Source organism: Chelon labrosus (assembly GCF_963514085.1).
Source record: "Chelon labrosus genome assembly, chromosome: 5".
Taxonomy (NCBI): Eukaryota; Metazoa; Chordata; class Actinopteri; order Mugiliformes; family Mugilidae; genus Chelon; species Chelon labrosus.
The window spans coordinates 28402514-28430433 of NC_140341.1; the positions used below are offsets into that span (position 1 = coordinate 28402514).

The following is a 27920-nucleotide window of genomic DNA, read 5'->3' on the forward strand; positions in this document are numbered from 1 at the left end:
GAGCTGAAGACCACAGACTTAGTCATTATGAACATCCATGGCCACAGCCCTATCCTACTGAAGAGATCAGCCTGACTCAACCGTGAACACACAGTGCACTCTGCAGGCTGGAGGCGTGTGATACATATCCTTTTCTAGTCATTATTGGATGTTTTTTACACGCACAGTGCTGCACAAATGTCTTCCTTTGGCCATCAGTTAACTCCGAGGAGGGCCAGTGACCTGCACACTATGCCAAATTGTATTGTAGTTGTGAGGCGCTTTAATTTATTCATATATAAATATTTAACAACTTTCCTTTTTACTTTATGTTTGATGGACTTTTCTGCCTTTGCCCCTTGATCAATGATTAATAATCTGATAATATCTGATAATATCTTTTTTTCAATAACACTTCTCTGAACAAATTACATAGTGCTTAACAGTAGAAGAATTAAAAGTACAGCACTGTGTACAAAAAAAAGAAAAACAGACGCAGACATGCAGTAGTTAGAATTTAAGAAAAAGCCATTTCATTAAAGTGGGTTTCAAGAATTGATTTCAAAGTCGCATCAGAGTTAGCACCCGGCGACACACAGGCAGGGAGTCCCAGAGCTTTACTACTGGCCAACAACTTGAATAGACAAAGCCAGCTGACTTATAAGGGGCCAAGGATGATGCAAGAGGGACGTGATGTGATTCTGAATGAGCTGGAGGCCAGCAGTGGATTTGTGAATGAGTGAGGCGGGGGAGCACTCTCGACAGCACAGACGTCCAACTCAAAGCCTGACACTTATAAAAATAAATGTATTTTCTTCTTTGTTTTTCAATCTTATTGGCTCTTCTGAAATTTAAAATGAATACATTGGTAATTTCAAACTTTGGCCCTTGGGCCTTAATACAAATATTTTGAGTGTTCTTTTCTCACGTCATTAAACAGTACATCCTATTTCCAAGATAAATCAAAAGGTTTTGAAAGATTTTTACTGAACACAGCCGGCTCTTGGAATTTTTTAATACGTAAGATATGTAAGCAATTAGTTTGTCTGAGGAAACAGAGATATGGAGTAATCCCTGTATATTTATAATACACATTGTATTATAGTTTATTGTAATAAATGAAGACATGTTTAATAGATTGTATTTGCAGTTCTACAGATTTACATTGAGTGAAAGCTTTTTATTTTGTACAAAAGAATGTACAAAAATCTATTTAAAAACCTTAACTGTAACAGAAATGTGCCTGCTAAAATAATGTAATGTTTTTTCTCATGCTGTGTTGTCATAATCCATGCTGTAATGTGAACGTGAGTGCTTGTCTCAACTCAATAAACACATAAATGTTGAGAGAACTTTTTGAATATACTAGTGTTTTCATTTTTTCGTGACAGCGAACAATGTGCTCTTATGAAAAGCTTTATTATCTAACATTGTGGTAAAACATTAAAATATGTCCCAGCGCAAGGCCAGAAACATAATGCCTTCCAGTCATAAACCCATCACATTAAATTCTTATTGTACCTCAGAGTCCAAAGTTTAATTGCTAAAGCAGGTCCACTGGCACAAATGTATGTACAATATAGTGTAAGAGCCATCATGTGATCTTGAGCATGCTCACCTATCTCTGTCTCCCTCTTTCAATTCAACAAGGCACCCATGGGTTCTCATCCCCTCTCACTGGCCCCTCCTACTGATGAGTGTACTCAAGATGCCTTCACTTACCAGTGGAAGGGCTGGGAATTCTTACATTTAAACATGACAATAATTCCATTGTTGTCGAAAAACGATACCTAACGAAACATGGACAGTGTTTTCCCCCAGGAATGTGAATTAATCCACTGTACATGTGTTTATCCATGTTTATTTAGTCCATCTAGCAAAAGGATGTGATCTTAAATTATAGGAAACTGGGCTTGGAAGCTTATGACAAAGTACTCCACAGTGTGTGTTTTTTTCTTTTTGGATAGTCTAGAGCCTATTTAGACTGCTATTGCAAATGTTGTGATGTGTAAACATCACTCGAATCCCTGTAGTAGTTGTACAGGAGAACTGGATGTTGTGCTCAAAGATACAGATATAGAGAAGTCAATCATGTTGACTTCTCACAGCCTATGTGGCTACACAGGCTGTGGTTGTCACATTTAGTGGCTGTATGTAATTCCAGTATAAGCCATGATTATCCAGGTGAATAACACAGTTGTATTACATTTGCCCTCATTTGAATGGCCTCAGCCCTGTATAAGTTAGGTTTGCACACTACAGAAAAGAAATATCCCGTTGGCTAACTCTGAAACATAGGCCTACACACACAGAGAAAAAATCAGTTTGCAATGTTCGCGTACATGTATGTCATGTACTTCAAAAATGATTAAAACATAAATATGAATTAATCAATGAATGGATGGAAAAATTGATGGATTGATGGTGTCAGTCTGTTTCCAAACAAGTTCTGATGGTATTCAAAAGTCAAATTCAAGTTTCCTTGAATGTGTTATTTAGCATTACCAGAAGTTAGTGTTTATACATATATTTTGCAAGGTGCTAAAATCTGTGTGTTAGCCAAGTGTACACTAATATGTACCATTCTAATTATAAATATTAAACCATCAAATATTTCCCATTTAGGTAAGGGCGAAATAGACAGCCGGCCAGGGCATCCCTGAAAAAAAAACAAAAAACATTAACCCAAACATTGTTTAATTTGTTCAATTCAATTCAATTTTATTTATACAGCTTCGATGACAATACAAATTGTCTCAACATGCTTTAAAACATCCGGCCTCAAACCCGGCCTCAAACCCCCAGAGCAAGTCTGAATGGGACGGCGGAACCCAGAACATGAGAGGGACACACAGCACTTAACATGTGTTGGAAAAATACAAAGGTTAAACTGTCATCTTCTTCTTAAATAGTAGGGGAAAGGTCCCACAGACAAGGCACAGATGCACCCAGTCTACAGCTCCTTGGTCATGACTAGCTGATTTTTAACAATTCTGTCTCTCTGTAACCTTCTCTAGGGCAGGACCTACTGTATAAAAGTGAATGTAACCTTACTATTGGCAGTTGATTCTGTACTTGCTGTAGTGCATGTGTCGACTCCTTGCTGCAAGTAAAACTTGAAAATGAGACTCCTGTGACTCTGTAATTCTTGATAAAAGAATTTCCCTAACAACTTGGTCCTTCGAACCGGATCCCAACAGTCTTTCCTCCGTCCAGGTTTTGGGGACCGACACCGTGCACGGGGGAGTCTGGGACTCCTACAGAAAGACCTCCAACTGAATTGTTGTGTAAAGAGGCCGGTACCTGCTGGGGGGAGGAATCCTAAAGAGAACACAGCGGGCTCACTGGACTCTTGGGTAGGCCAGTTTAAGTGTTCTGTTGAAAAAGCGTATGAGTGTTCTGTTGTAAAATACAGAGACTAATTCTGTTTAAAAGGTTAAGTGTTAGATAAAGCGGTGATGATGTTCTTGTTTAAATCAACACCCTCAGTATATGGGCCACTATACTGCGGACTTGATACAAGAATAATCAGAGAAGCGCAGCCACGTTTAACTGAGTGAAACAAGAACTAGGAATAGTCCATAGACTGTGTGAGAAGACTACCGGAATAAATAAGAGAGAGAAAGGCCTAGAAATAAAAATAAAGTAAAATAAAAATGGAAAAACAACAAAAAACTAAACATAAACAGTGAAATAAATAAAAACAGATAAAAAGGAGAGGTTGGGTATAGTGTCTTTTGGTGAAGAACACAGAGAGGGGCAACCTAACGGTGACAACAAACTCCCTGACCACGGAAACCTAGCGGTGATAACAGAAGCGGTGTTCACCAACATTGGACCGGTTGCTCGGGTGAACTCCATACAAACTGGTTGGCTATAACCGAGACGAAATAAAATAAGATCAAAGCAGATAAAATAAGAAGACGGGGAACTCGTGTTGTAAAGCTAAAACATTGCGGGTCTATGACACAAACAATGGCGTGACTCCACCAGCAAACCATGACCAGGACAGTCCCTATGAACAACAGCTTAAGAATGCTTTCCTGAAAGGCTGTCTGCCTCAAATAAGCAGCTTTATCACTAAAAAATATGGAGACTCATCGCACTGCCAGAATGACCGATGTACAAGGGTATGCTAAACATGCAGAGCAGCATTAGAAAAGTAAGAAGAAGGGAAAGAAAGGACAGATACTCTTAACAGAGGAAGATCCTAGAGGAAGGGGAAGAGGCAGAGGACAAGGAAGAGGAGGAAATAAAGGGAACAGGGAAGTGTGTTATGTCTGTGGAAAATATGGCCATTGGGCCCGAGAATACAGACGCAAAAAGGGAAACCGTACAGGATATGAAGAGTCAGCGTGGTTGGCTTGGTGACGCACAGAAGAGGAAGAAAGGAGAGGACAGGAGAAAAGAGAGTTTTGGAACATAAACAGATTATATACTAGATGTGCAACTCCATCAGCTGCTCAGGCTGATGTGATGTCTTGCTCATAGCTGAATGATGGACTGTAATAAGTGTTAATCGATGGAAAAACTGACATATTTATGTTAACCTAACAGTAGTTAAACGAGTCAGGTTGAAGAGGGGCTTGAATTTTCTTCTCTTTTTTTGACTGTGTAAAAGAAAAGGACGCATGGAAAAATGAAGGAGCATGACTACAAGTAGACACAAAACTATACACCTGACCTGAAGGTCTCCAACTTACGGATGACTATGCAGCCTTCTGCTTCCTGAGCAAGAGATCGCAGGCACAGTGGGAGATGCTGACGGGGGTGGCTTGATTCTATGTCGCCCCACTGGAGTCAGGGGAGAGTGGGAATTTATCAAACAGATAGGCCCATCATTTCACAGATGGAACATTCTGGATTGTATTAAATAATGAAGTGCAGTGTCAAGGTGTCAAGTTAGATGGTGGGGGGCGACATTACTGAAGTTTGCTAAACAAACTTGAAATGCATCACACGCTTTCGTTTTAGGGCTTCCTAACTTACGAGGCAACCCTGAACGCAGCAACAGCCCTTCTACAGAAGAACGGCAATCAGAGGAAGAGACGCAGTGGGGTTCTCGTAAGTAACAAAATGTCCTTTGACTATATTGCATTTTTTTTGCGTACATGAAATGTCTTATGATTTAGGGTTCCGAAAACAACGTCACACGGGAACAGTTTGTATCACGTCTCGTTTGTATCAAATAACGTTAAGGACGCCCCCATAAAGTTCGTCTCATTTCCTCTTCTTCTTCAACTTCACCCCCACTACCCCGGACGAATGTGTCTTTATATTTGTAGCTGTAAGTAGAAAACAAGACGCGGATTGATATGGCCGTTATGAAATAAATGAGTTCAGTCTGTTAAGCAAACGTCGGGAAGCGGAGCCGTGAGTTAACGGTTGCGTTCCTCCTGACGTGGTTGTCATGCCTTCAGCAAGACGCCGGACTAGCTTCGATAGTAGCTAGCGTTTACGTTCACTAAATAAAAGATAGAGACTTAAAAAAAAAGCTTCAGCTCATGTAACGGTTGTTACTCTAGTTAGTAGGAGTAACACGACGTCCCAACTTCACTACTGTAAGACAGTGAGACCGTAAGTTAGTAGTGAAGTTAATACCGTTAGCTGTAAACTTGAGGCTCAAGGTGCCATAGGTGCTACTTTGTCAACTGGTTAGTCATTATCTGTCAGTGTTATCAGTACAAGGGTCTTCATAGTACAGCAAAGAAACACATTCTTAAGCTAATAAAACAGTACATAAACTATATATGATAGGATGTTAGGGGAATGTTAAGATTCAAAGAGTTTTATTGTCATGTGCACAGTGTAGAAGTGTTTCCTTGTACAATGACATTCTTCCTTTGCCATCCACCCAGATGCCTTCTTCAGTCTTGAAATCAAAAGGCCCTTTTGTGGGCGTCTTTTCATAATTCCCCTCCTCGATCATATCGTGTTAAAGAAATCTGGTGGCTTCTCAACGACATTCGCTTTCTGCCACTCACAAAAAGAAGTAGGATTATGCAATAATCCTGACGCATCCTGTGCATTCGATGAGCTGTGTCGCCATTCTCCAAAATGTGCCCGGAGCCAATAGTACATTCGTAGGTTCAAGAGTAACCTTAAGAGAAACCACCCGTTCTGTGAAGGATATTGGTGTTTCTGAAGGAGCTCTATGAAGCAACAGATGCTTTTTGTGAGTAACACAGACAATTGAAAAGTCTTTGAGCTGCCACAATAATGGTACCCGGTGAAGGCGAGGAAATGAAATCTAGAAGTAATGGGCTGTGGTTTTGGGATTACCCATGAGTGTAAACCAATAAACACCCATGAACAATGAAATAGTGAACAGTCGGCATTTGCATATTGAATGAAATTCATGGGGTGTAGGATATTTAAGGTACCAGTACAACAACAGCAATAGCTACTTACATTGTAATACAAGTGTGTACATAGCAGAACTAGTGTTTCTTACATTTCTGTCACTTGGAGGAGCACATACTTGCTGAGTTACTATATGCTGCACACTGAGTTCATTGTGTAAATCAAACAGACAAAATACTTCCAAGGTTTTAGTCAAAACTGAAATGCATCAGAAAAATAATAGTTAATTGTTATTAGCCTTGTGATAGACTGGCAACCTGTTCATCGTGTACCTAGTCTTTTGCCCAATGTTAGCTGGGATAGGCTCTAGTCCCCCCACAGCCCTCCACAGGATAAGCACTTATGGATAATAAAAAAATATATATAAATGGATATCAGAAAACAGACCCTTCTTAAAACATAATTAAACCAGAATTAATATGTTTATGAGGTTTAAAGTTTTGACCGCCTAATTGAGGATACAACAAAGGTTGTATTATTTGTATTGGTTTGAATTACAGTGTAGATGAGTTGCAGTTTCTGCTGTACTTCAGTCATTTGTTGAACCAATCTGTAAACTTTAAGTAAATTATATTATGACTAGTCCATATACAAGGACTGAAATGACTGCAATTTAGTTATTTTGATATATTGATATATTGTGGCATGTTCTCCCTGTGTCTGCGTGCATTCTCTCTGGGTACGGCAGCTTCCTCCCACCGTCCATAGACATGCTAGTTAGGTTCATTGGTGATTCTAAATTAGCCGTAGGTGTGAATGTGAGTGCAAGTAAAACTCGCCCAAAGACAGCTGGGATAGGCTCCAGCCCGTCCCCCCGCTACCCTCCACAGGATAAGCGGGTACAGAAGATGAATGAATGAATGATATGTTGTGATCTTGCTAGTACAAGCTAGCACAGACAAAAAACACCTTTTTACTTTTGTACAGGTATGGCATCTTATTTTGTTTTACTAACCATGTTGGTGGTCTTTACTCAAATAACAATCAGGTGCAAAGCAGGGTTAGTTGTGTTTCTACACTTCCCTGACCTCAGAGCTGTTTGTTCATTTGATGGTTTGATAAGATATAGCAAGGTGGCCACATCAGTGTTGAGGTGAAAAGTGCGGAAAAGTTATGGCTGTCAGTTTATTACTAGTGTGCCACTGTGGAAAAGCTGAATGTACCTTGGTCATAAATATTCTAACATGGAAAGTTTTGTTGTTAACATCAGGTGACCAAGAACTAATCATGAAAGCTGCGCAAGGTTGCTGTGGTGAGTCATCAGTTGGGTAGTTACATGAATAAATCATTGCAGCTGGGAAACATTTATCAGTCAATTAAAAGAAAGTGAACACAGTTTTGGTAGCTGGTAACAAAAAAATAAGGCTGAAACAAGGGCAACTGGACTTGTGGAATTTCTTGAAGATGTTTCACAACTCATCCAAGTAGTTTCTTCAATTCTTAAAGACTGATGAGGAGTTAACAGCCATGGGTGTTGCCCAACTGAATCTCACATGCCTAGACTCCATTAATGAGCCGCTACTTACCTGTAGTTAGAGGAATCTTTTAGAGCTGGTTTAAGGACTGGGTCATCGTCTAGACCATAAGACACAGATTTCTCCCATGCCACTTTATGCTTCTGTTTGATAGTGCAACAGGTTTATCATGCTGCATTTTTTTAGTTTTAATGAACTGTTACACGTTGCACCTTGCAAGACCAGACAATTTCCATATTACTTAAGTACTGTGGCTACCTTTGTTTGGTATTATTTAGTTGTTTTCAGTGGCTATTTAATTTAGCCATTTTCCACATTGTGAAAAGACTTGAATTAATATTTGATGTATGAACCAGCCCTATGAGATAAATTGTAGGTGAATTAATGTAATAAATGAATGATGACTTCAGCAGAGGGGCTGCCAACTGTACATGAACATTTTGTGGCTTTCTCCCCAGAGCCACGCTTCACAGTGTTTTTAGCTGCAGCTGTCTTCCTATTGCAGGGTGCCTTCCCCCAGACACCCAGGCCTTTATTGGCTGTCATGTGCTCTGTGAGTACAAGCCCCAGCTAAACACAACCATAACACCCAATGCTGGCCTGCTAACACACGATGTCTCATATAATTGCAGGAAGCTACAGCAGCTTGAGAGATGCAGAGGACAGCGCTCTCCAATGGGGGAAAGCTGCACTAATGGGGATCTGTGTTAGTAAGCTAGCTAGTGTCGTATTCCCAGAAAGTAGTTAACTGTTACAGGGCTCTACAGTGTGTTTCACTTACATTTGCAGCAACTAACAAAGAAAAAAAAAACAATGTGAACTGTGAAATTATATTATAATTATTATATTAAGAAACACGTGCCGACACAATGCAGTGTGTCTCATACACTGATTTATTTGTGGCAGTTTGCCACAATATGAAGACTGACTGCCTCTGCCACATTTTTTTTTATGTTTAATTTGATTTCCTTTAAGGATTCCTTATGAAGAAATTCTTGCATTTATCCCAGCCTTTCGCTCACATGGCAGTGTGTACACTCTGAGCAGTGGGATGCCATGTTTGCACCATGTTTGGGGAGTTAGGTGCTTGCCCTCAGCCATGAACATAGGGTGGACCTGTGACTTTATATATAGATTTTTGTTTAATTGTTTAAAAGATTCAAAGTCTATCTATCTATATAACCTCATCACCACCTCTCTGCCCTGCTTTCACTCTCTCTGGCAGTCTGTTTGGCCTCACAGTCTGTCTGTTTCAGAGGCTTCTCCCCAGACGCCCAGGCCTTAGCAGCAGTCAGGTGCTCTGTGAGTCAGAGTCCCAACTTAACACCCATGAGAGCCATGCTCTTCACAACCAGAACAACTAATGAAGCCCTGCTAACACACGGTGGCGTGTCATGCCATGTGTTGGAGTTGCCACTGCAGTATCTTTCACCAGCTGGAGAAATACAGAGGACATCAGGTTTCATCTGGTGGAGGGATGATAGATCATCCATTAGCTTGACCTTTTCTGTAAGCTGTGTCAGTGCCATAATATCTCCACGGTATCTTCCACTTTTGATTAGGCATGTCTACACAGATGGAGATTGGATGCAGTGGAGTGTCTTAGTATGTGTACCTTTAGGAGCAGAATTTATATTTGTACTTTAAACTGAAATATATTCAATTAAATTTTATTTATATTTATATCGTGTCAATAGCTATACAAATTGTCTCAAGACGCTTTACAAAATCCGGTCTGAAACCCAGCCTGTAACCCCCAGAGCAAGCCTGAAGGTGACAGTGGCAAGGAAAAACTCCCTTTTAACAGGAAGAAACCTTAAGCAGAACCTAGCTGCATGACAGTTTGAGAGTACTAATTTCCTCATACATTCCTCTGCATGATGAAACCAAAAATGAAGTTTATTTAGTTTAGTAAAAATGATGTATAAATGTAAAAGATGTAGATCAATTGAACCAAAGCCAGTGCTGCCTCGAGCTATTTTGACATGTCAACTAAAAGGAGAAATAACCCATGTGGAAGGTTTATGGTTATGATATAGAACATATACATTTAACATTTTCATATTGTCTTTTTATTTTTTTAATTTTTTTTAGAAAAGTATCCAGTTAGAGCGATGCCACTATGAGTCAGAGTGATCCCTGTCTGTGGACGCAGCTTCGTCAGAGCAGCCAGTCCCCATGTGACCGCTACAAGCATGCCTGCTGCAGCTACGGTGGAAATGTCTATATCCTAGGAGGCAGAGATAACAACTGTCTGAGGGACTTCTGGAAGTACAGCGTGGGTAAGGGCCTCACCTGATTAATTTATTTAAGTGCTAACTGTACATAAAGGACAAAATGTCAAGTCCTTCAAGTAGAATATTTTGATCTTCGTTGGATGGCCGCTGACAGAACAGACACCTGTAGGCCTCTGTTAACAATTGTACAAACATATGAAGACCTATGAAGTGTCCAAGAAACTTAACTAAAAAAAAAAATATATATATAGATAGATAGATAGATACATAGATACATAGATACATAGGTAGATAAATAAAATGTTAGGACAAATTCTACATGACAGTACTAGCTCTTGAAAGTTCCAGGCTCTTGTCCAGATACATCACATTACAGAACATATAGAAAAATTTCCAATGTTCCAAAACAATAATTCATTAATTAGGTGTGATAAACGTAACAGCAGTATTGTGATATTTTACAAATACAAACTTGTTGAGGTAAGACGACAACCTCACTTCTTTCTGTTTCTTCCTCTCCAATGAGGAAAAGCCACATCAATGGTGATCTGTGTTAGAGAGCGAGCTAGTGTCATTCATCATTACATAACTGTTAGAGGGCTCAACAGTGTGTTGCACTCATATTTGGGATTAAATGTAGATGTATATGAACTGTAAAACGCATTAAGGAGCACGTATGCCAATAAAAAGCAATGTTTACCGTACATGATTTATTTGTGGCTGATGTATATGAACACTGGCCCCAAAATGTTGTTGTAGAGTTGCTCTGTCTTGCTCTCTGTCACTCTGTCAGAAACACACTGACACACTGAGTCTGGACTTCATGAATATCCCAAACTGATGCATTCAAGATAACTCTGATAAACTAATGTACATACAGCTCTTGAAGAAATTAAGAGACCACTGCAAATTATTCTGAAATCAGCATCTCTACATGTGTGCCAGCCATTCCATTCCAGTGTCTGTTGAATTCCAACACAAGCTCACTGCATTCTACTTAATGAGGTAGTGATTGGGTCATCACCTGAACCAAATTTTATTTAACAAGGAAAAGTATTAAACCACTGCTGTTGTCATCACTGTCCTCTTGCAACAGGACCAGCTGGATGGCAAAAACAATGCAAGTAGTAACTCAAAAGTAAGTGGAATCAAAACCTATTAACCATGCCAAAAGAGTTGAAAAGAAAAGTTTTGAGCGAGGAAAAGAAGGTTTCAATTCTGGCTTTACTGGCAGAGGGATACAGTGAGTGTCAAGTTGCTTTCTAAGACGGCAGATCATAAGAACAATGTCAAGCAGCACACACTGGGGACAACAAAGCTACAGACTGGCACAGGGCGAAAACGTCTCTCCACCGACCAGGATGACCCTCAACTCATTCGAATGTCACTCAGCAACTGTAGAATAACATCAAGTGACCTACAAAAAGAACTGCAAATGACAGCCGTGGTAAAGTTCACGTTAAGAAGGGTTCGAAACAGGTTCTAGTCATGTAAAGCTAGAAAAAAGCCCTTCATCAATGACAAGCAATGAAGAGCCAGGCTGAGGTTTGCTTATGGTCATAAGGAGAAGATTGGAGTACGGTCATCTTTTCCGATGAGTGCAGTTTTCAGCTTTGCCCCACACCTGGTCGTCTAATGATTAGACGGAGACCTGGACGGAAACCTACCAGCCACGGTGTCTTGCGCCCGCTATAAAATCTGGTGGAGGGTTGGTGATGATCTGGAGCTGCTTCAGCAAGGCCAGAATCGGGCAGATTCGTCTTTGCGAAAGACGCATGAATCAAGACAGATACAAGGTTATCCTGGAAGAAAACTTCCTTCCAACTGCTCTGACAATGTTCTCCAACTCTGAGCATAGATTCTTCCAGCAGGACAATCGTCCATGCCACACAGCTAGGTAAATCAAGGAGTGGATGAAGGACCTTCAGACCTGAACCCCATTAAAACCCTCTGTTATGTGATCAAGAGACCGATGGATGGTCACAAGCCATCAAACAAAATACTGATTTCTGAACTCTTTCTAAGTTAAAACATTAGTATTGTGGTGTTTAAAAATGAATATGAACTTTGAACAATGAACAATTTGTCATTTTCTGCAAATAAATGCTCTAAATGACAATATTTTTATTTGGAATTTGGGAGAAATACTGTCAGCACTTTATAGAATAAAACTAAAATGTTAATTTATCTTTAATACATACCTATACATAGTAAAATCAGAGAAACTGATCATTTTGCAGTGGTCTCTTGCAGTGGCACTGGATGTTTGCTGCCTGAGTCCAGATGAATAGTTAATAATATTATTCACTATACTTATTTAGACTCAAAAGGAAATAATGACACATCATCCTGCCACCGTATACAGTGTACAGGCTGTGGTGGCAATGCAAAGAAGTTTTACTACTACATGGCAAACATAAAGGATTTGTAGGATGCAAAACAACAGTGACATTAACATTGTCGTATACAGTACATAGAAAATGATGCTGTTTAATGTATAGATGTAATGTGTGACATTCAGCAGCTTCAAGCAGTGTGATCCTCAGGTAAATAAATATTTGTGTTACGTTTTTTAGTGTGTGACGAATGGACAGAGTTGAACTGCCAAAATGAAGCTGCACCAGAAGAGCTCGAGGAGCATTCTATGGTGGCTCATAAGGTACAAACCCATTAAGAAGAATTGATGCATTTGCATTTGTAATCTCATAGAGCATTTATGTAAATATTATGATATGTTACTTCTGTCTCTGCTAATATGACGCTGCTTAGTGTTGTAAATATGTTTAACGGCGTTGACCTTTTCAGGGATTCCTGTATGTGTTTGGAGGCATGTTGGATTCTGCTTACACCCAGTGCAGATGTGCCCTTTGGGTATTTGACATTGGTAAGATTCACTGTTGAGGAGCATGCATGGTGCAATTTACGTTCGCAATCAACTGTCAAGTTTTAGCACATTCTCTGGCTTAACAGATAGAACTTGTTGTTGCATGTTGATTCTACTCCCACACTGCCAGTCTTCTGTGAAATTATTCAGTACTCTAGGTCACAGCTGTGTCTGAAACGTAGTCTTTCAGAAATAGTGACTAACAACATAAGAAAATGCAGATTATGCGAAGAAATAGAAGTTAAATGAATGAACTGTGACAAGAACGAGTTGCTACTGAAGGTTCCTGGAGCTGTGACATAATAATAGGACATGCTTCCTGCTTTAAAGATTCCACGACTTGTTGACTCCTGTGTTTCTTTATTTTGCTGGCCAGGCCCTGTGCCTGTTCTAACATAGCTTTAATTCTCTCTTGTGTACTGTATTTTAAATCCTTTCCTATTCTCTATTATCATAGTCGGTTTTAGCAATTAATTATATTTAGGATTTCAGTTGATTCCAACAGTTTATTTCAACCCCTCTGCAGCCAGTGCATTAAATTATCATTTCTTTATTTATGTATTAACTTAAGCTCTGATTTGCTTTCATTTTCATCCGTAATGTATGTTTCAGAAAAGCAGAAGTGGGTGCACTTCCAGGGAAAGAGAAGCTCCCTTCAGGTACAGTTTTGTCTTAGATTAGTTCCTGTTTTAAATTGACATTCAAACATAAATAATTACATGACTGCTGTGGCACTTGTATGCTTTTGATTAGTTTGATGTTATGTAGGCATAAGAACAAGAAATGGTACTAATGTTTATTAATGTTGTATTTTAAGTGATTTTAAGGCAATGCTTTAAAGTTATTGAATAGCATATTTGGCAATTCAAGTGGATGTTTTTTTGTTAAGATGAGACCCAATTCAATGTCGAAATTGTATGTGAACATGTTCGGGCTCCATGGAACCCAAATGAGAAAAATACATAGATGTGAGAAAACTGTAGAGTAATCCAAGATGAATTTAGTTTTAGGTTGCTGGTGACAATTTATTCTAGGCATTTACTAGTTAATACCCTGCCATCTCTTAAAGATATTTGTTTGTGCATCTGTCTGTGTGTGTAGACCCAAATGCCAAGCAACAGAAAAGGACACAGTGCTGTTGTGATTGGCTCTGCCATGCTGATGTATGGAGGTTTTATAGATATGAAAGGATCCTCACAGGACTTTTGGAGTTTGGATTTTGGTGAGCTCATTTTTTTTTTTGCATTTACAAAAATCCCATCTATGAAAAATTGGTAGAGTGGAGAATCCTCAATATTACCTTTCTTTTTAAATTATTTTTCAACCAAATATTGCTCCACCTAAGTTTTTACAGTATGTGAGACCAATGATGAAAAAAGGAACTGAGTTATGAAATTGAGCAGATTTACTTCGGACAGGCTTTTGCATCGTCAGACAATGATTTCTGCACAGAAGAAAACATCCCACACATAAAGTGAGATTTGTTGGAGCAGATTGGGGATGGACGTTAATGTCATCTAATTATGTAACAAGTTAATAATCTCCCTTTTATTGCATGTGAACTCTGATACTGTGAACATAGTTCCTCACGTTTTATTTTGGATACTTATGCATGTTTCTATTGCATTACAGATACCATGGCTTGGTCTCTGCTGAGTGAATCATCACAGGGTTCATTGGGCCCAGGCCCTAGACACAGTCACTCAGCCGTGGCCTACAAGGACTGCATGTACCTCTTTGGGGGCTTGAAACGCTTGCATGAGCAGAGAGACTTCTGGATGTGGAATTCCACCAGCCACACATGGAGTTCCCTTAAAAACAAGTAAGTTATAACAAGTTATATGGTATCTGTTAGTTGGTCTTTTTGGGAACTCATGAGTTCAAACTCAGTGTACAGGCTGTGGTGGCAATGCAACACACTTTGCTTCCCTATCAACAGAAAAGGGTGCGTCAATGTTTTTCATAAGCATTTAGGATTTTATTATTTTACTATTTGAAACGACTCACGTTGCAGTAAAGTGACATTCAGTATAGCCTGATTTTGTAGCACTTGTTCAATATAACAAGAGGTCAGTGCACACAATAGTCATTGCTTTATCTGTTTCTTCCTACTAACACCACCTGTGGTTTTTCCTCAGGTCTGGTCCTCCCAGACTGATGGGCCATTCAGCTCTGGCCTACAAAGACAGTATGCTGCTATTCGGGGGAGGCGAAAGCCAAAACTTTCCAAAGAGCTGCCTATGGAGGTACAGCTTCACCACTCAGACCTGGGGCTTGATAACCACACTCCAAGGTTCTAACCCCCCCAAAAAGATTCACCACTGCTGCACTGGGCTGGGACCCAGCTACAAGGCCAACACCAGTAGTCCCCGCTTTCACTCAGAAATCCAACCCAGGTTGCAGGATGGGAAGCCTAAGCCCTTTAACAATAAGTGCTTTCCTGCACCACTCACTTTTCTGGGGTCAGAGGGCGCTATAGAACTGGAAACTTTCAGTCTAGACAAGACCTATGAAAGCAATTCTTCAGAACTTGACAAGCCCAAAGAGGCCCTGATGGGGAAAGATGCACAGTCAATAGGAAGCTGTTTGACCTTTGAGAACAGAGCTTTCAGGAAGCAGTGGAGCAACAGAGAGGAGGACCTGCTTGACGAGGAGGACGGTGATATAGCGCAGCATCTGCCTGATATGCTGCTGGTGCTTGGAGGAAGACCTTGCAACAGTCACAGTCCAATCTCCATATGGCAGATGACTTTGACAGACTCCTAACATATGTTCTGCATGAGAACTATGAGAAAACAGTGTTACTTATCATTCATTTGTTAAAATGTTTGTTTGAATATTTTACTGACATTCTGTGAATAGATGCATTTGCCACACCATTTATAGCCTGGCATGACTCAGTTCTTATCAGAACATCAGTCTGGTAACAGGCCATAGAGGTTTCATTTAGAGGCATGTTTTTTGTTGTTTTTATTTTTTTTTATGGGCATAAATGACTCCCAACAGAGGGACTCCAGACCAACATTCCCCCATCTACAACATTTTTGTGGATGGTGGAAGTTTGGGCCAGCTTTGCATTTACTATTTGTATTCAAATAAATGATCAGAAAAACTGTGGGTTGTTAATAGATGTCTAAGTAGCCATATTTGTGAGAAAGATCCATTATACATACTGTACTCGGAGATTATAAACCTATATGTATGTTCCTACACTTGTGCACACATAAATGTGCAAAAAAAAATGCCCTATTGACTCTTTAGAGCCATGATAAATTTTGGTTGATTTTTGTTAAACACCTTTGTGACATGCTCCAGCCCCACAGTCTTCCAAATCTGGTTAAGAACAATTGCTTTGTTATTCCACAAACCGACCACATGGGGAATGACAACAACACCTGCACTACAACCTAAACGACACAAGAGGGCACCAGAGCTCAACATTTTCTCGTCCAAAGGCCTTAGCTCATCAACATCATATAGGATATTTCTTGTTTTGATTTGTACCATCAAATACATACTTACAAAAACAAATATGAACACAGAAGTCTGTATGATTTGATTTCAAGCTTTTACCTTTTAATGAAAATGAAAAAAACTATATATTTTCACAAATTTTGAACATCACAACATCTAAACTTTTTTCTCATCAGCACCAAAATAGTAGTAGTTGTATCATATTGGCATGTTGGGGCTACTATTAATTTGTTTGGGGAATCCGTTAGGCTACAATGATTTTTTTTGTAATGTTTTTATTTTTTGTGAGATTATTTTCAGTAATTGAAGTACCTCACAGTTACTGGATGGCTTATAAAATGCATTACTGCATTAAGACCTTGATATATACATGCTTGTCCACACCGCACCCTTATGGACACGGACAGACCTTGACACTTAAAAAGGTATTCTTGATTCATGCCCTTAAGCACTGTTTTTGTTTATCCCACTGTAAAAACACAATCCATATTCAGTCAGAAATTGCTCTACGCCTGAAAGGCCAAAATAAACAACCTTAGTCTCATGCCACATCCATTTTAGTAAAAGTAGTACTAGTAGTACTCTTTGTTTAATGCCACACTCTGCAAGCTAGGATTATAGTAAGTATTTTAATAACACACAGCCTGGTCATGGCACAAGAACCTCCAACATAGAAATGATTAATACACCTTTTGTTTCCCATATTTGGATGGCAAGGCTGTCAGCTGCACTTTTTATTTTTCACACGATCCCACGTTGGCTGGCTGTCCTGCCAGAAATATTGACCAGAACACCTGTGTTTTCCACAGCTGAAAATAGTCCCAAACAAATGCAGTATTTCCTCTTGTATAGGTTGGGTTTGCTGAAAACATTTATCTCCTGCTGCTGTCCTCTTTATGCAGTATGTATTTGTGAACTATTTTAAAGAGTTACATCTTGAATGGCCATCACTGATTTGATATATTTTAACAACTCTTGCACTCCACCTGAGTTTAAATTAAAGTCCAGTGGATATGAACAATGTTTGGCTTTACACCACAAAGCTTGAAAATTAGCGCAAGCATTCCTACTGGAGTTGAATACAAGTGCATAATACTGACCGGCTGTCAGAGAATTACCACCACACTCAGTTTATGGGTGAGCTCACATCTACCTGTTTAAGCTTTATAATCACATCAGTGCTGACATGACATGTGAGCAGTTTAACACAGTCCGACACATTTTTCCTTCTCATATGGTTTGATTTGAGAGATTTTAATAGGCTAAAGGGCTTTAAGGCTGTGCTTTGTCCGGGTCATTCAAGGACAGCCAAAGAGACCTGTTTCAAAGCCATTGCAGCATGCTGTCCGTCATCCCCGTCTCAGATCGCTACGCGCTGTAGCATGTTTTCCTCAAGGACCTCTCCATATTTGGCTGCCTTCATTCTCTCTTCAGTCCTGACCAATCTGAGATCCGCTCTTATTTGGGGTTCTGTCCAAAGAGTTAAATATTCTTTTCTTTGTTTTGTCTGACCTGAACATCTTTTTTTGTTTGTTTGTAGGTTTGTAGGTTCTGGTGCTTTCTACTCAAAAGTTTGCATTTCTGCAAAGGACTCAGGAAGCTCTGGTAGATAGGGTTATGTTCTTTGTCAGTTTGGTGGGTTTGGTAATTCTCCCGCTTGACAATTAGACACCACTGTGCTCCTGTAAACACTCAAATTTGAGTATTTATCATACTCGTAATCATCTTTCATACAGTGTGGAACAAGATATGTGTCGGTAGGTGGCACTGTTTGAGTAATTTCCAGTGGCTGATTGTTCGGGCTGCTCTATCTGACACGTTTTACTTGGTAATTCTGTGTGATCTAAGTGTGACTACCAAGTTGTGACAGGAAGCGGTCAGGAAGAAACAATGACACAGCTAACTTTTAAAAGCGTGAACTGTACAGCATGGTTACTAAAACCTGGATCTACAATCAGGATGATCGAGCCGTGTCTGTCACACTACACCATAAGGCAAATAACGCGAGGTTTTTGCGTGAAAAGGTATATATACATATGCATTATGCAACCTCTGAGGGACCTGCCCGTTACCATAATAAAAACCTTGTTCCATCAGTGGAGTCGTGGGTGTGGAGACGTTGTAGTATAATCCCCGCGTCCAGTTGGTGGAAATCCCCACGTGGTTTCGACTCCTATATAAAAAACTTTGGGTGTGTGGAGCCCCTGTTGTCGTGATTGAATCGGGAGAAAGGGGTCTCACTGAGCAGCATCTTGCAAGGACGCACGGGAGCTCGTCATCTGCACCGGACACGGCACCCAGGCGCACACACAAAAGACACGGGACTTACCGAGCGCTGTTATTGTCCTTGGGGCTGCTGCAGAGTTTTTGGAGTTTCTGCATGTTCGCATGGGAGAGAGAGGACTGAACGCCTTTGGGGATCGCCAAGGGGTTTCTTGTTTAAACTTAGTCTTGAGGCGCTGTGCTTGTCCTCTTTTGTTTTGGTAGATTACACGTCTGACCTATTCGTGGTATGACAGAAGCGCGTCAACAATCAAAACTCTCGAGTCCCCAGAAATCAAAGAGAACTTGTTTTTTGTGCAGAGAAAAGATTGCTGGATAACAAACGGAATGCAAAATGACTAGAGTAAATTAGTGTCGTAGTACAGCCGCACTCTTATGTTTGGGGAATACAAATATTTCAGTGTCATCTGTGGATTTCTTGAGGTGTCTCACTTTTGGGAGCACCTTTGGATGTTCTCCCGGAACATGCAAATTCGTAGCCTAAATTAAAAATTACTTTTCACACAGTGTGCTTATTTAATAGTTACTTTTCATTTTCTCTGGACTGCAACTTAAAGTTTATAAAAATGAGTTTATACAGTCTGGCATTGTCCTGTTTAGTCGCGTGCGTTCTCTCCGTACGCTGCAGCTCACCGACCGGGAAAGAGACGCAGAGCGCGCCCCAGGAGTCGTGCGCATCCTGCGGACTCAGGGCGCCGGATCAGTCGGAGCGGCTGAACATAGACTTCTTGGAGGCGGTGAAGAGGCACATACTGAACAGGCTGCAGATGAGGGACAGACCCAATATCACCCATCCCATCCCGAAGGCTGCGATGGTTACAGCGCTGCGGAGGCTGCACGCCGGTAAAGTGCGAGAAGACGGCCGGGTGGAGATCCCCAGCTTTGACGGGCAGGCTGCCTTCAACAACGAGGTTCAAGCGGAGACCTCTGAGATTATCAGCTTTGCGGAATCAGGTAATAATCAATAATTCATTGCACATGTCTAAATCGACCTCTTGGTGAACTCACTCGATCACCTCATAGGCTTAATGCACAAGACCTCCGAGTTTATAGCTAAAATTTATTCAGCCTCATTTATCGATTGCATTCTATTTTTTTTTTAAATCATACCCCGTGCTTTGACTCGGTTGCAGAGGAAGAATAGCCATAACAACTATGAAACTGCAACCATAAACTAATTGGACTGTTAGATTTTCATCGTGTTCATCATCTTATTGCATCACAGTACAGACCTGCCTGCCCAGCTGCTGCTAAATTCAGTTTTATCAAAAAGAAATGAAACTAAAGAAAAAAGTCCTTAAATTACCCCCATGTGTTGTCTAGGGGATAAAAAGAGCCTCTGAATCCAATTTCATCACTAAAGCGGTGCTCACACTCAATACTCCAATGTATAAAGCCCTCTTTTAAATACAGACAAAGTCTTTCAATTGGCCATTTATCCCCTCCTCTAAGAATGTGTATCTAACTAATTCTCAGAAGTCCAAAGAGAACACCCTTTCCTCTCTCTTTCCCTGTCACACACACTGCCTCTCCCTACATACGCAAGTTCTCACACACACACACACACATCTAAAATCATATGCGCTTGACAGAATCCAATAATTGTCAGTTGGAGCTGTGAGAACCACGTCTTTGACACAAACTGTTAGTTTAACAAAAAAGAAAACATAGAATTAAAGACACCAAAATAGGATGTCTTGAACACGCACACAGGCACACACACCATCATGTCTTTTCCCATTGGCCCTGCTGGTACAATTAGCCTGAATAGACTGCTAGGTCCTGCCTTCCAATGGGAATGATCTGAGCACCCTCATGACAAGGGAACAAAAGCCAGGCAATTATTATAAGAGCACTATGTGTTCTCGCTGAACACAACATGTCAACGTTAAGAAGAAGGAAAAAAAAAAACGGGAAAACAAAAGAAATTGCTCAGAATAATGCATGAGACATTTGAGTCTGTGGAGAGGACTGGGGGGAGTGTATGTGGAGGGTTATGGTGTGGGATGATATTGTGTTTGTGTGTGTGTATATTGCAGTTCTTAAAGAATGTTTTTGTAGTTCTAAAAGTTTGCTGGGCTTCTTTGGTTCTTCTTTTTCTGCTACTTTGTTTGTTTCCCCGTTCTATTCTTCCACACACCTTTGAGCTTTTGTGTGGCATTGTACCACGGAGCTGGCTCGGGTCCCTGGTCCCTGGACCCCTTCTTCCCCTTGGCCAGCTGGCACTTGCTCCTCAGATCGGATGCTGCCAGCCGGGGCATGGCTCAGTGGCAAGGTCTCCAGAAAGCTCTGAAGCCAGGGGCGCGTTGCCTCTAAGCATGAGGGAGCCTGAATTGTTGTCTCAGGACAAGGCGGGTTGGGGGGTGAGGTTGGCATATGCTGTGCGAGCAGCGTGCCAGCAAATGGATGTGCATAGGCGTTTAATTGCTTTGTGTATGCGTGGAATGGGTGGTCAGCCTGTGTCCTCTGCTTCGCCTCAGCGCAGGGTTAGCTGCGGCTTCTTATCTCTGGTTGCTGCAATGCACAGGTAAGAGGTCTGCCAAGCGGCCCCAGTCGGGTGAGGGAGATGATGCCAATCTCCCTTCTCCCCTGACATGCTCCCGTGGGTACTTGTTGAGGGATTCGGTGTCCCGTATTCATGGGAGCGGAGCAGGGAACGCAGGCAGGGAAGAAGGGAGAGCGAAAGAGAGAAGGGTCGTTGGAGAAGTTTAGATCAGTGATTCTAGGTTGCTTGCCGTTGCTGTTAGAACCCAGTCAACTAAGGTCCAAGACTCAGAATTAGGACTTCATTATGGGAGGTCATTAACTCCAGCCTGGGTCCTCCAGAGGGTCAGGTTGGCAGGTTTACACTAGGACACAACTCTTTCATGAGGAGCTGTCAGTCATGGCACTCCTGGACCTGCGCCAGACATTTTCCACATTCAATCACAAGGGCGTGTTTCAGTCAGTGGGCCTGGCTGCTACTGTATAGCTTGTGATCCTATAAATGATTTATCCAGTTTTCTGTATTGAAGCTTTGACACCAGCTCCAGTGTTGGAGTGGCTTTAACGTCTATTAGAGTCTCAATCCTAAACCTCCATCTTCTCCATCTCCGTCCAACATTTCCTCAACCCATGAGGAATTCCTGGAGAGCTGAGTCTCCGTCCTCTCCGTATGTGAGAGCCACGAATGCTGCGCGCCGAGCCCTCGTCCTTCCACGCCGTGTGGTCTTGTCGACAGCAGCTTTGAGTAATGTGTTCTGGAGCGCTCTGCCTGCCTGCCTGCCTGCCTGCCTCCCTGCCTGCTTCCATGGCCTCTTCCCCGACGTGGTGGCGCAGGTGGAGACACGCTGGAGTAGCTCTTTATCCACCCAAGCCCACCCAGGTGTCCTGCCTGCTGATAATCACATTGCAGCGTTTCCATTGGGGTCAGGCGAGGCGTGTCCAGGCCAGCTCAAAAGTGTTTGTAAGACCGAATGAAAGGAACGATTCCTTCTTTAGAAAGACCTCAGTCGAAATAAATGTTGTGGCACGTTGATTTTGTCAGTTCTGGGATCGGTGTCGACAGAATTCTTGATGTACTGCTCATTAAATCCTTAGTTCTTGTGTTCAGATGGAAGTTCTCTGAAAACTTGACCATTACAGTCTTATGACAGTAACTGGCAAACTCCTATAGAGCATCATGTGATATGAGTAAGAGCCGGGAAGCAGCAACTAAAGTGACTTTGAGGTGAGACTGGTTGGTCAGAATGTTAAATCCATCCCTTGTTTGCATTTCCTACAAAGTAGAGCATACTATAAATGGCACTGGCATTAGCTATATTTATGGTTCCATATATTTGTTACAACTCATTATACCTGCTACATGTGTTTCATAGGAAGCTTTCAAGTGGGACTGACAATACAAAATCATTCACTGGCTAAAGGCTACACGTTTTGCCAGACATATCATAGTCCCCACTTCTCAGTTGTAAGGATTTCCCTTGCCTCTAGATCCCAGCAAAATTGAAATGGTAAGACAAAACAATCAGATAAGATCATCCTCTGAGATTTAATGAACCAATTGAAGTCAGGTTTGCCAGTGATAAAATAAAAATTTTGCCACATCCCTACTACAAGTGATGACAAGCAGCTGCTGTGTGTAATAATATTTACATATGTGTTTCAGACTGCAAAAGCGGTGGTTTGTGGGAGAGGCTTTAACTCCACATAACTGCGTTTGGGAGAAAACATGAAGGTTGAACCAGTCAGAGTGTAAAATGTCATGACCAGGTTGTCTGATCAAGCAAACTGAGTTCCTGATCAGTATTATTATCTGATTCACTGCCTGCCTGTTTATTACACTGTCACCCTGTACTCTGTGCACTGCTCTGCCCCTTTTTCTAAGCTCAGAGCTGTCGAGGCACGTAAGAACGCACAGCGCTGAATGAGGTGAGGTTAGTTACTTGTAGCCCTGAGGGGCCTTTGCAAGAGCTGCTGTTCAGCTGATCCCTTTATGTTGTTCCCTTCAGATGGATCTTAGCGTGTACTCACTTTGCACCGTGACACATGCCAACAGGCGTTGGTATGAGAATGCTGATGTTTGATGTATTGCTTTACGTGACGATGGGCATGCGTCTGTGCATGGATGGATGCAAATGTGTGTGTGTGTGTGTGTGTGTGTGTGTGTGTGTGTGAAGTGCTTGGCCTCCCAGCTGACATGCTACAGAGTGGAGAGCTGGTCTGAACAGGTCCCTGTGTGAATGTAAAGCTGCAGTTTACAGGAGGAAGAGGCGTGAGGCGCCTTAAAGAGGGGGCCCTTCTTTGGTGGCCACCTGTTGACACCGACACACACTAATCAGTCGGCAAACAAAGTAATTTAGCCGCTTTCAAAGGCACTGCTCTGCCTGAGCACATTGTACCAAATCTCCTGAAATAGAAACCTTTCAAGTTACCTCGGGGTAATTTGGAAGACATCATTAGGCTTCCGAAAAAAAAGAGAAAAAAGAAAAAAAAAAAAATACTGCCAGGGAGAGCCCAGTGCCGCCTTTAGACACCCGGGATCTCTTCATTGTGCTGCTATAGAAAGTGGCTAGTGTCATGTAAATGGCTTTTATTTTTGCTTCATCACGGTTTTTGCTGGTAAACCATGTGTTTCAATGACGGACTGGAGCACGGCTGTCTCCCAGTGCCTTACAGGGGTCTTTGTGCTGTCACTCTGAGGGTGCTCCCACTGGAAAGAGTTGGAAAGGGGTGGGGTAGCGTGGGGGGGTGGGGTTCGGGGTTGGGCACTAACAGTGAACTCAGTGAACCCCCTGCGGGCCTTGGCCATGTCCACCATCCTCCCACCTTTCCACTTGCTTCCTCCTTCACTTAGTCTTCTTCATCTCTTTTCTCCTCCCATCTTTCTCTCCTTCTTTTTGGCCTTGTCACGTACAAAGCTGGACCTAAAGCCAACTGGGCCCGATCCCAGAACTGGCCTGTCACAGCTGGCCTATCAGGAGCTGCCACAGAGGTCACCTGACACAGTGATTGAGGGTGAAAAGAGAAAAACAGATCTAAAGAAGACAAAGCGGTGCCATTCTTGGGGTTCTTTCTGCTTTCCATGAGAGTATATATTTGTGTGTACACATGTTCGTGTGTGTTTGGATGTGTGATGAAGGGAGCCTACAGCCCTTTCTCTTGAAATCACAGAAGCACTTTGGATTTCAGGACAAGGTGCACTATTTGGAACTTGGAAAGAGCTTCCAGCCAAATGTCATGGCCTTCTGCATTCAATGCTGTTTGCTCAGTTGCCATGGAGATTGTCACATGACCTCTGATAACTGGTAGTGAACCCTATCTTTCTTGGATCAGATGTGATATCATGTTACTGAAATTTCATACGTCCTGCGTGTGATCGCCTCATGAACAGTTTTCATCTGAGCAAATTCTTTCTGCTCACGAACAACAGCAGAAAGAGCAGCAAAAAGTTCCCAATAGTATATCTTGTATTCAGTCAGAGAGTTCTTTCCAGTGCTCAGTACAAGCATGTGTCGACAATAAACTGACTATAAAACTCGGCTAAATTAACCTTGTGTCAAGCTTTAGTATAGTATTTATGTATATATGTAAATTAAAGATTTATAATAAGCCAATTCTTTGTTTTTACTCTCACCAACAGATACACAGACATCCTCCAAATCCAGTTTGTACTTCCTCGTCTCCAACGAGGGGAACCAGAACCTATATGTGTCCCAGGCCAACCTGTGGTTGTATTTCCGTGTGCTGCCACCCGGTCCTGAGAAGGGCGTCCGGAGGAAGGTGACCGTCAAGATACATTACCTGGAAAATGGGTCTTCAGGTGGTGCGGAAGGAAGCCCAGGAGGTGGTGGTGGTGGAGGCGGAACGGGCCGCTGGTCCCTGGTGGAGAAGCGAGTGGATCTGAAACGCAGCGGCTGGCATACTTTCCCCCTTTCTGAGGCAGTGCGGGCGGTGTTTGGGAAAGGCAGCCGGAGACAGGACCTGGAAATCCACTGTGAGGGCTGCGAGACAGCCGGTGTGGCCCCGGTGCTGGTGGACCCAGGTGATCCATCCCACCGGCCGTTCTTAGTGGTGCGAGCACGGCAGGTGGATGGAAAACACCGCATTCGAAAGCGGGGGCTGGAGTGCGACGGCACTAGTGGGGGCTTATGCTGCCGACAGCAGTTTTACATAGACTTCCGTCTCATCGGCTGGAACGACTGGATCATTGCACCAGCTGGTTATTATGGTAACTACTGCGAGGGCAGCTGTCCAGCCTACATGGCAGGTGTGCCAATCTCGGCTTCATCCTTCCACACTGCAGTAGTCAACCAGTACCGCATGAGAGGGATGAGCCCAGGCTCGGTCAACTCCTGCTGCATCCCCACCAAGCTCAGTACTATGTCCATGCTCTACTTTGACGATGAGTACAACATTGTCAAAAGGGATGTGCCCAATATGATTGTTGAGGAGTGTGGCTGCGCTTGAGTCAACCCTGACCATTCATTATCTGAACTTGGAACAGTCAGAAAGGCCTTTTGTACAAACAGGACGTTATTGTACGGTACACATATACAATATATCTATAACTACTGTATGTGCAAGCAACGCACACTGGTATAATCTAGCAAGTATCAGTGTTGTGTCCATGTGTGCATGTGTGTGTTTGCACGTGATGGCGCGAGTGTGTGTATTTATCAGACTGAGTGACATGCTTGCTGTTCGAGTTCTGTCCATTTGGCAACAACTGGTCAGCGATGGGATGAGAAGGGAATGATTATCACCAAATGATACTTTTCTCTAGTTTGCCATTTCTAGTCAAAAAATAATGGCCCGTCATCTCCTCTAGAATGAAGATAAAAAAGCGCTTAAGGAACGTGTCAGAATCGGCCGATGACAACATTGGCTTCACTGCCCACACTCTCAACCCTGCTTCTCCAACACTCTTAAGTACTTTAAGCACATGGTAGACTTTTGTTTTTATAAAGCACTGACAATTCATCAGCTTATACAATTCAGAACACCAGCACTTCCCTACTATGCAGACAGACACAGTCTGACTGTCCTTTCTGGTGGAATTAGACCGGCAGCGCTTAATGCCTTGCAGGATTATAGCCTCTACAGCGGTGCAGTGGCAAAAGAAAGTCCTCCACAGAGCTGCCACCGCTGCTGCTGCTGTTGTTGTCACTCATGTTGTTCACTCTGGGCCTCAACCTCAACTTCCTGCCTGTCAAGCGTTCCGCAGGCCCTGCTACCATGGCAACCAGGTGAAGATAGATCTCGTAAGTGCACTTCACTTGTGCACTGGGAGTGACAGAGAGTGAACTGCTTCCTCCTTCCCCTCAAGGCTCAGTAGAAGTGGGCCTGTGGACACGGAGACTCTAGTTTCGGCCCAGTGGGTCGCCACAGTGCAGTGCAGCACTTGCAGAGACTGAAATGCACGCCCTGAATAGCACTTGTATAAAAAAATGCCTTCCAAGGGGTACTGAGTGTCCTGTCCTATTGCTAAATAAGTGCCACATGAGCTATGCAATGTATAGTAACCTATACCCATACTCAATACGCTCTATTAGACTTAATTTTCTTTCCCCCTTCTCATTCACTCTCTTTCCTTGTTTCTCACTTCAGTCCTCAATTCTTTATCAATACTTGAAATGTAATCTTTCGCTTCCTTTCCAAAGCGAATGATTGTTGTGACGTTTGCACTGAAAAGTTGCGGGATTAGCGAAACAAAAACTGCCATTGAAATGTTATTTTTATAGAAGTAAATTGAATTTTGTTTCAGATGTATTTTACCTAATTAATGGAACCAAAGAGGCCAAGATTTTAGCTATTGTACTGAGATGGCAAGGCCATTGAGTAACTGTACAATACTGTTTTTAAACATTTGCAAACGGCCTACCACTGTATCAGGGTACGATATATGATTTTCATTTCTTATCTCTATTTTCATTCTCTGTTTTGTACAATAAGCATCACTTCATTTTTCATCTTTAATTCTATTTTTTTCAGTTTTCTATTTAATAAGAAAGTTATTTTTAGTTCTTGTCTAAGAATCATTTAGTCGAATAAATGTCATCTGTACAGTTTATGTAAAATAAAATGTTTTCTTAAATATTTTGTAACTAAATTCTTCTCTGTGTCATGTTCTTGAGACTGTGTTTTTCTTCTGCTGAGAACTGGGTTGGGCCTATATCTGAATCTGTTGGAGTTTTTTTTGTTTTTCGGCTAGAAGGTGCTTTGGGCAGATACTCACCTAAACAATGGGGCGGGGTGGAAATAGCTGGGTACTGCAAGAAAAACATGTGCACACTACAGTATTCGTCTATACTGGTTGAAACATAAAACATCTCTCTCCTGTCGTCTGTCAGGATTGAGTGTCTCATAAGCTGTAGCTGTAGAACAGTAATTACAACTATGATTAACAGCTTCAGTGGCATCCATACTGGTTGCCAGCTAAAAGACATTCACATACCTGCTTGATTCCTTCTTGGATGTAGTTTCTGTTGATGAGTTTTTGCATGTGCATAAGGACCACCTTGTTCCAGTTTGCTTACTTGTGCATGTGTGCATTTGTGTGCGCTCAGAAGCTAGAAGTGTTCCTGTGGCACACCAGTGCAGCCACGTAGTCTGTTACATCAGCGCAGTTTCCCCCTGCAACACAATGTTTCTGTTTCCCAAGGCAGGTTTACAGTTGCCATAATGTCAGCAGCAGTGTGTCAACACTTTATGCAACAGCACAAGGCTTGCCCGACTGAAAGTCTG

The 27920-nt window shown here is 41.9% G+C and overlaps 2 protein-coding genes across 2 annotated transcripts; both read left to right on the forward strand.

Moving 5' to 3' along the window:
* Positions 1–5003: 5003 nt before the first annotated feature.
* On the forward strand, positions 5004–16469 carry klhdc3l (kelch domain containing 3-like). The gene is made up of 8 exons (XM_084545395.1): positions 5004–5043; positions 9912–10099; positions 12631–12713; positions 12860–12938; positions 13551–13597; positions 14040–14160; positions 14571–14760; positions 15077–16469. The coding sequence occupies exons 2-8, from the start codon at positions 9940–9942 to the stop codon at positions 15702–15704; spliced, it is 1308 nt and encodes a 435-aa protein (XP_084401521.1). The 5' UTR covers positions 5004–5043; positions 9912–9939; the 3' UTR covers positions 15705–16469.
* Positions 16470–18025: 1556 nt separating this feature from the next.
* Positions 18026–27223, forward strand: inhbb (inhibin subunit beta B). The gene is made up of 2 exons (XM_084544063.1): positions 18026–19649; positions 24817–27223. The coding sequence occupies exons 1-2, from the start codon at positions 19262–19264 to the stop codon at positions 25641–25643; spliced, it is 1215 nt and encodes a 404-aa protein (XP_084400189.1). The 5' UTR covers positions 18026–19261; the 3' UTR covers positions 25644–27223.
* Positions 27224–27920: the final 697 nt, after the last annotated feature.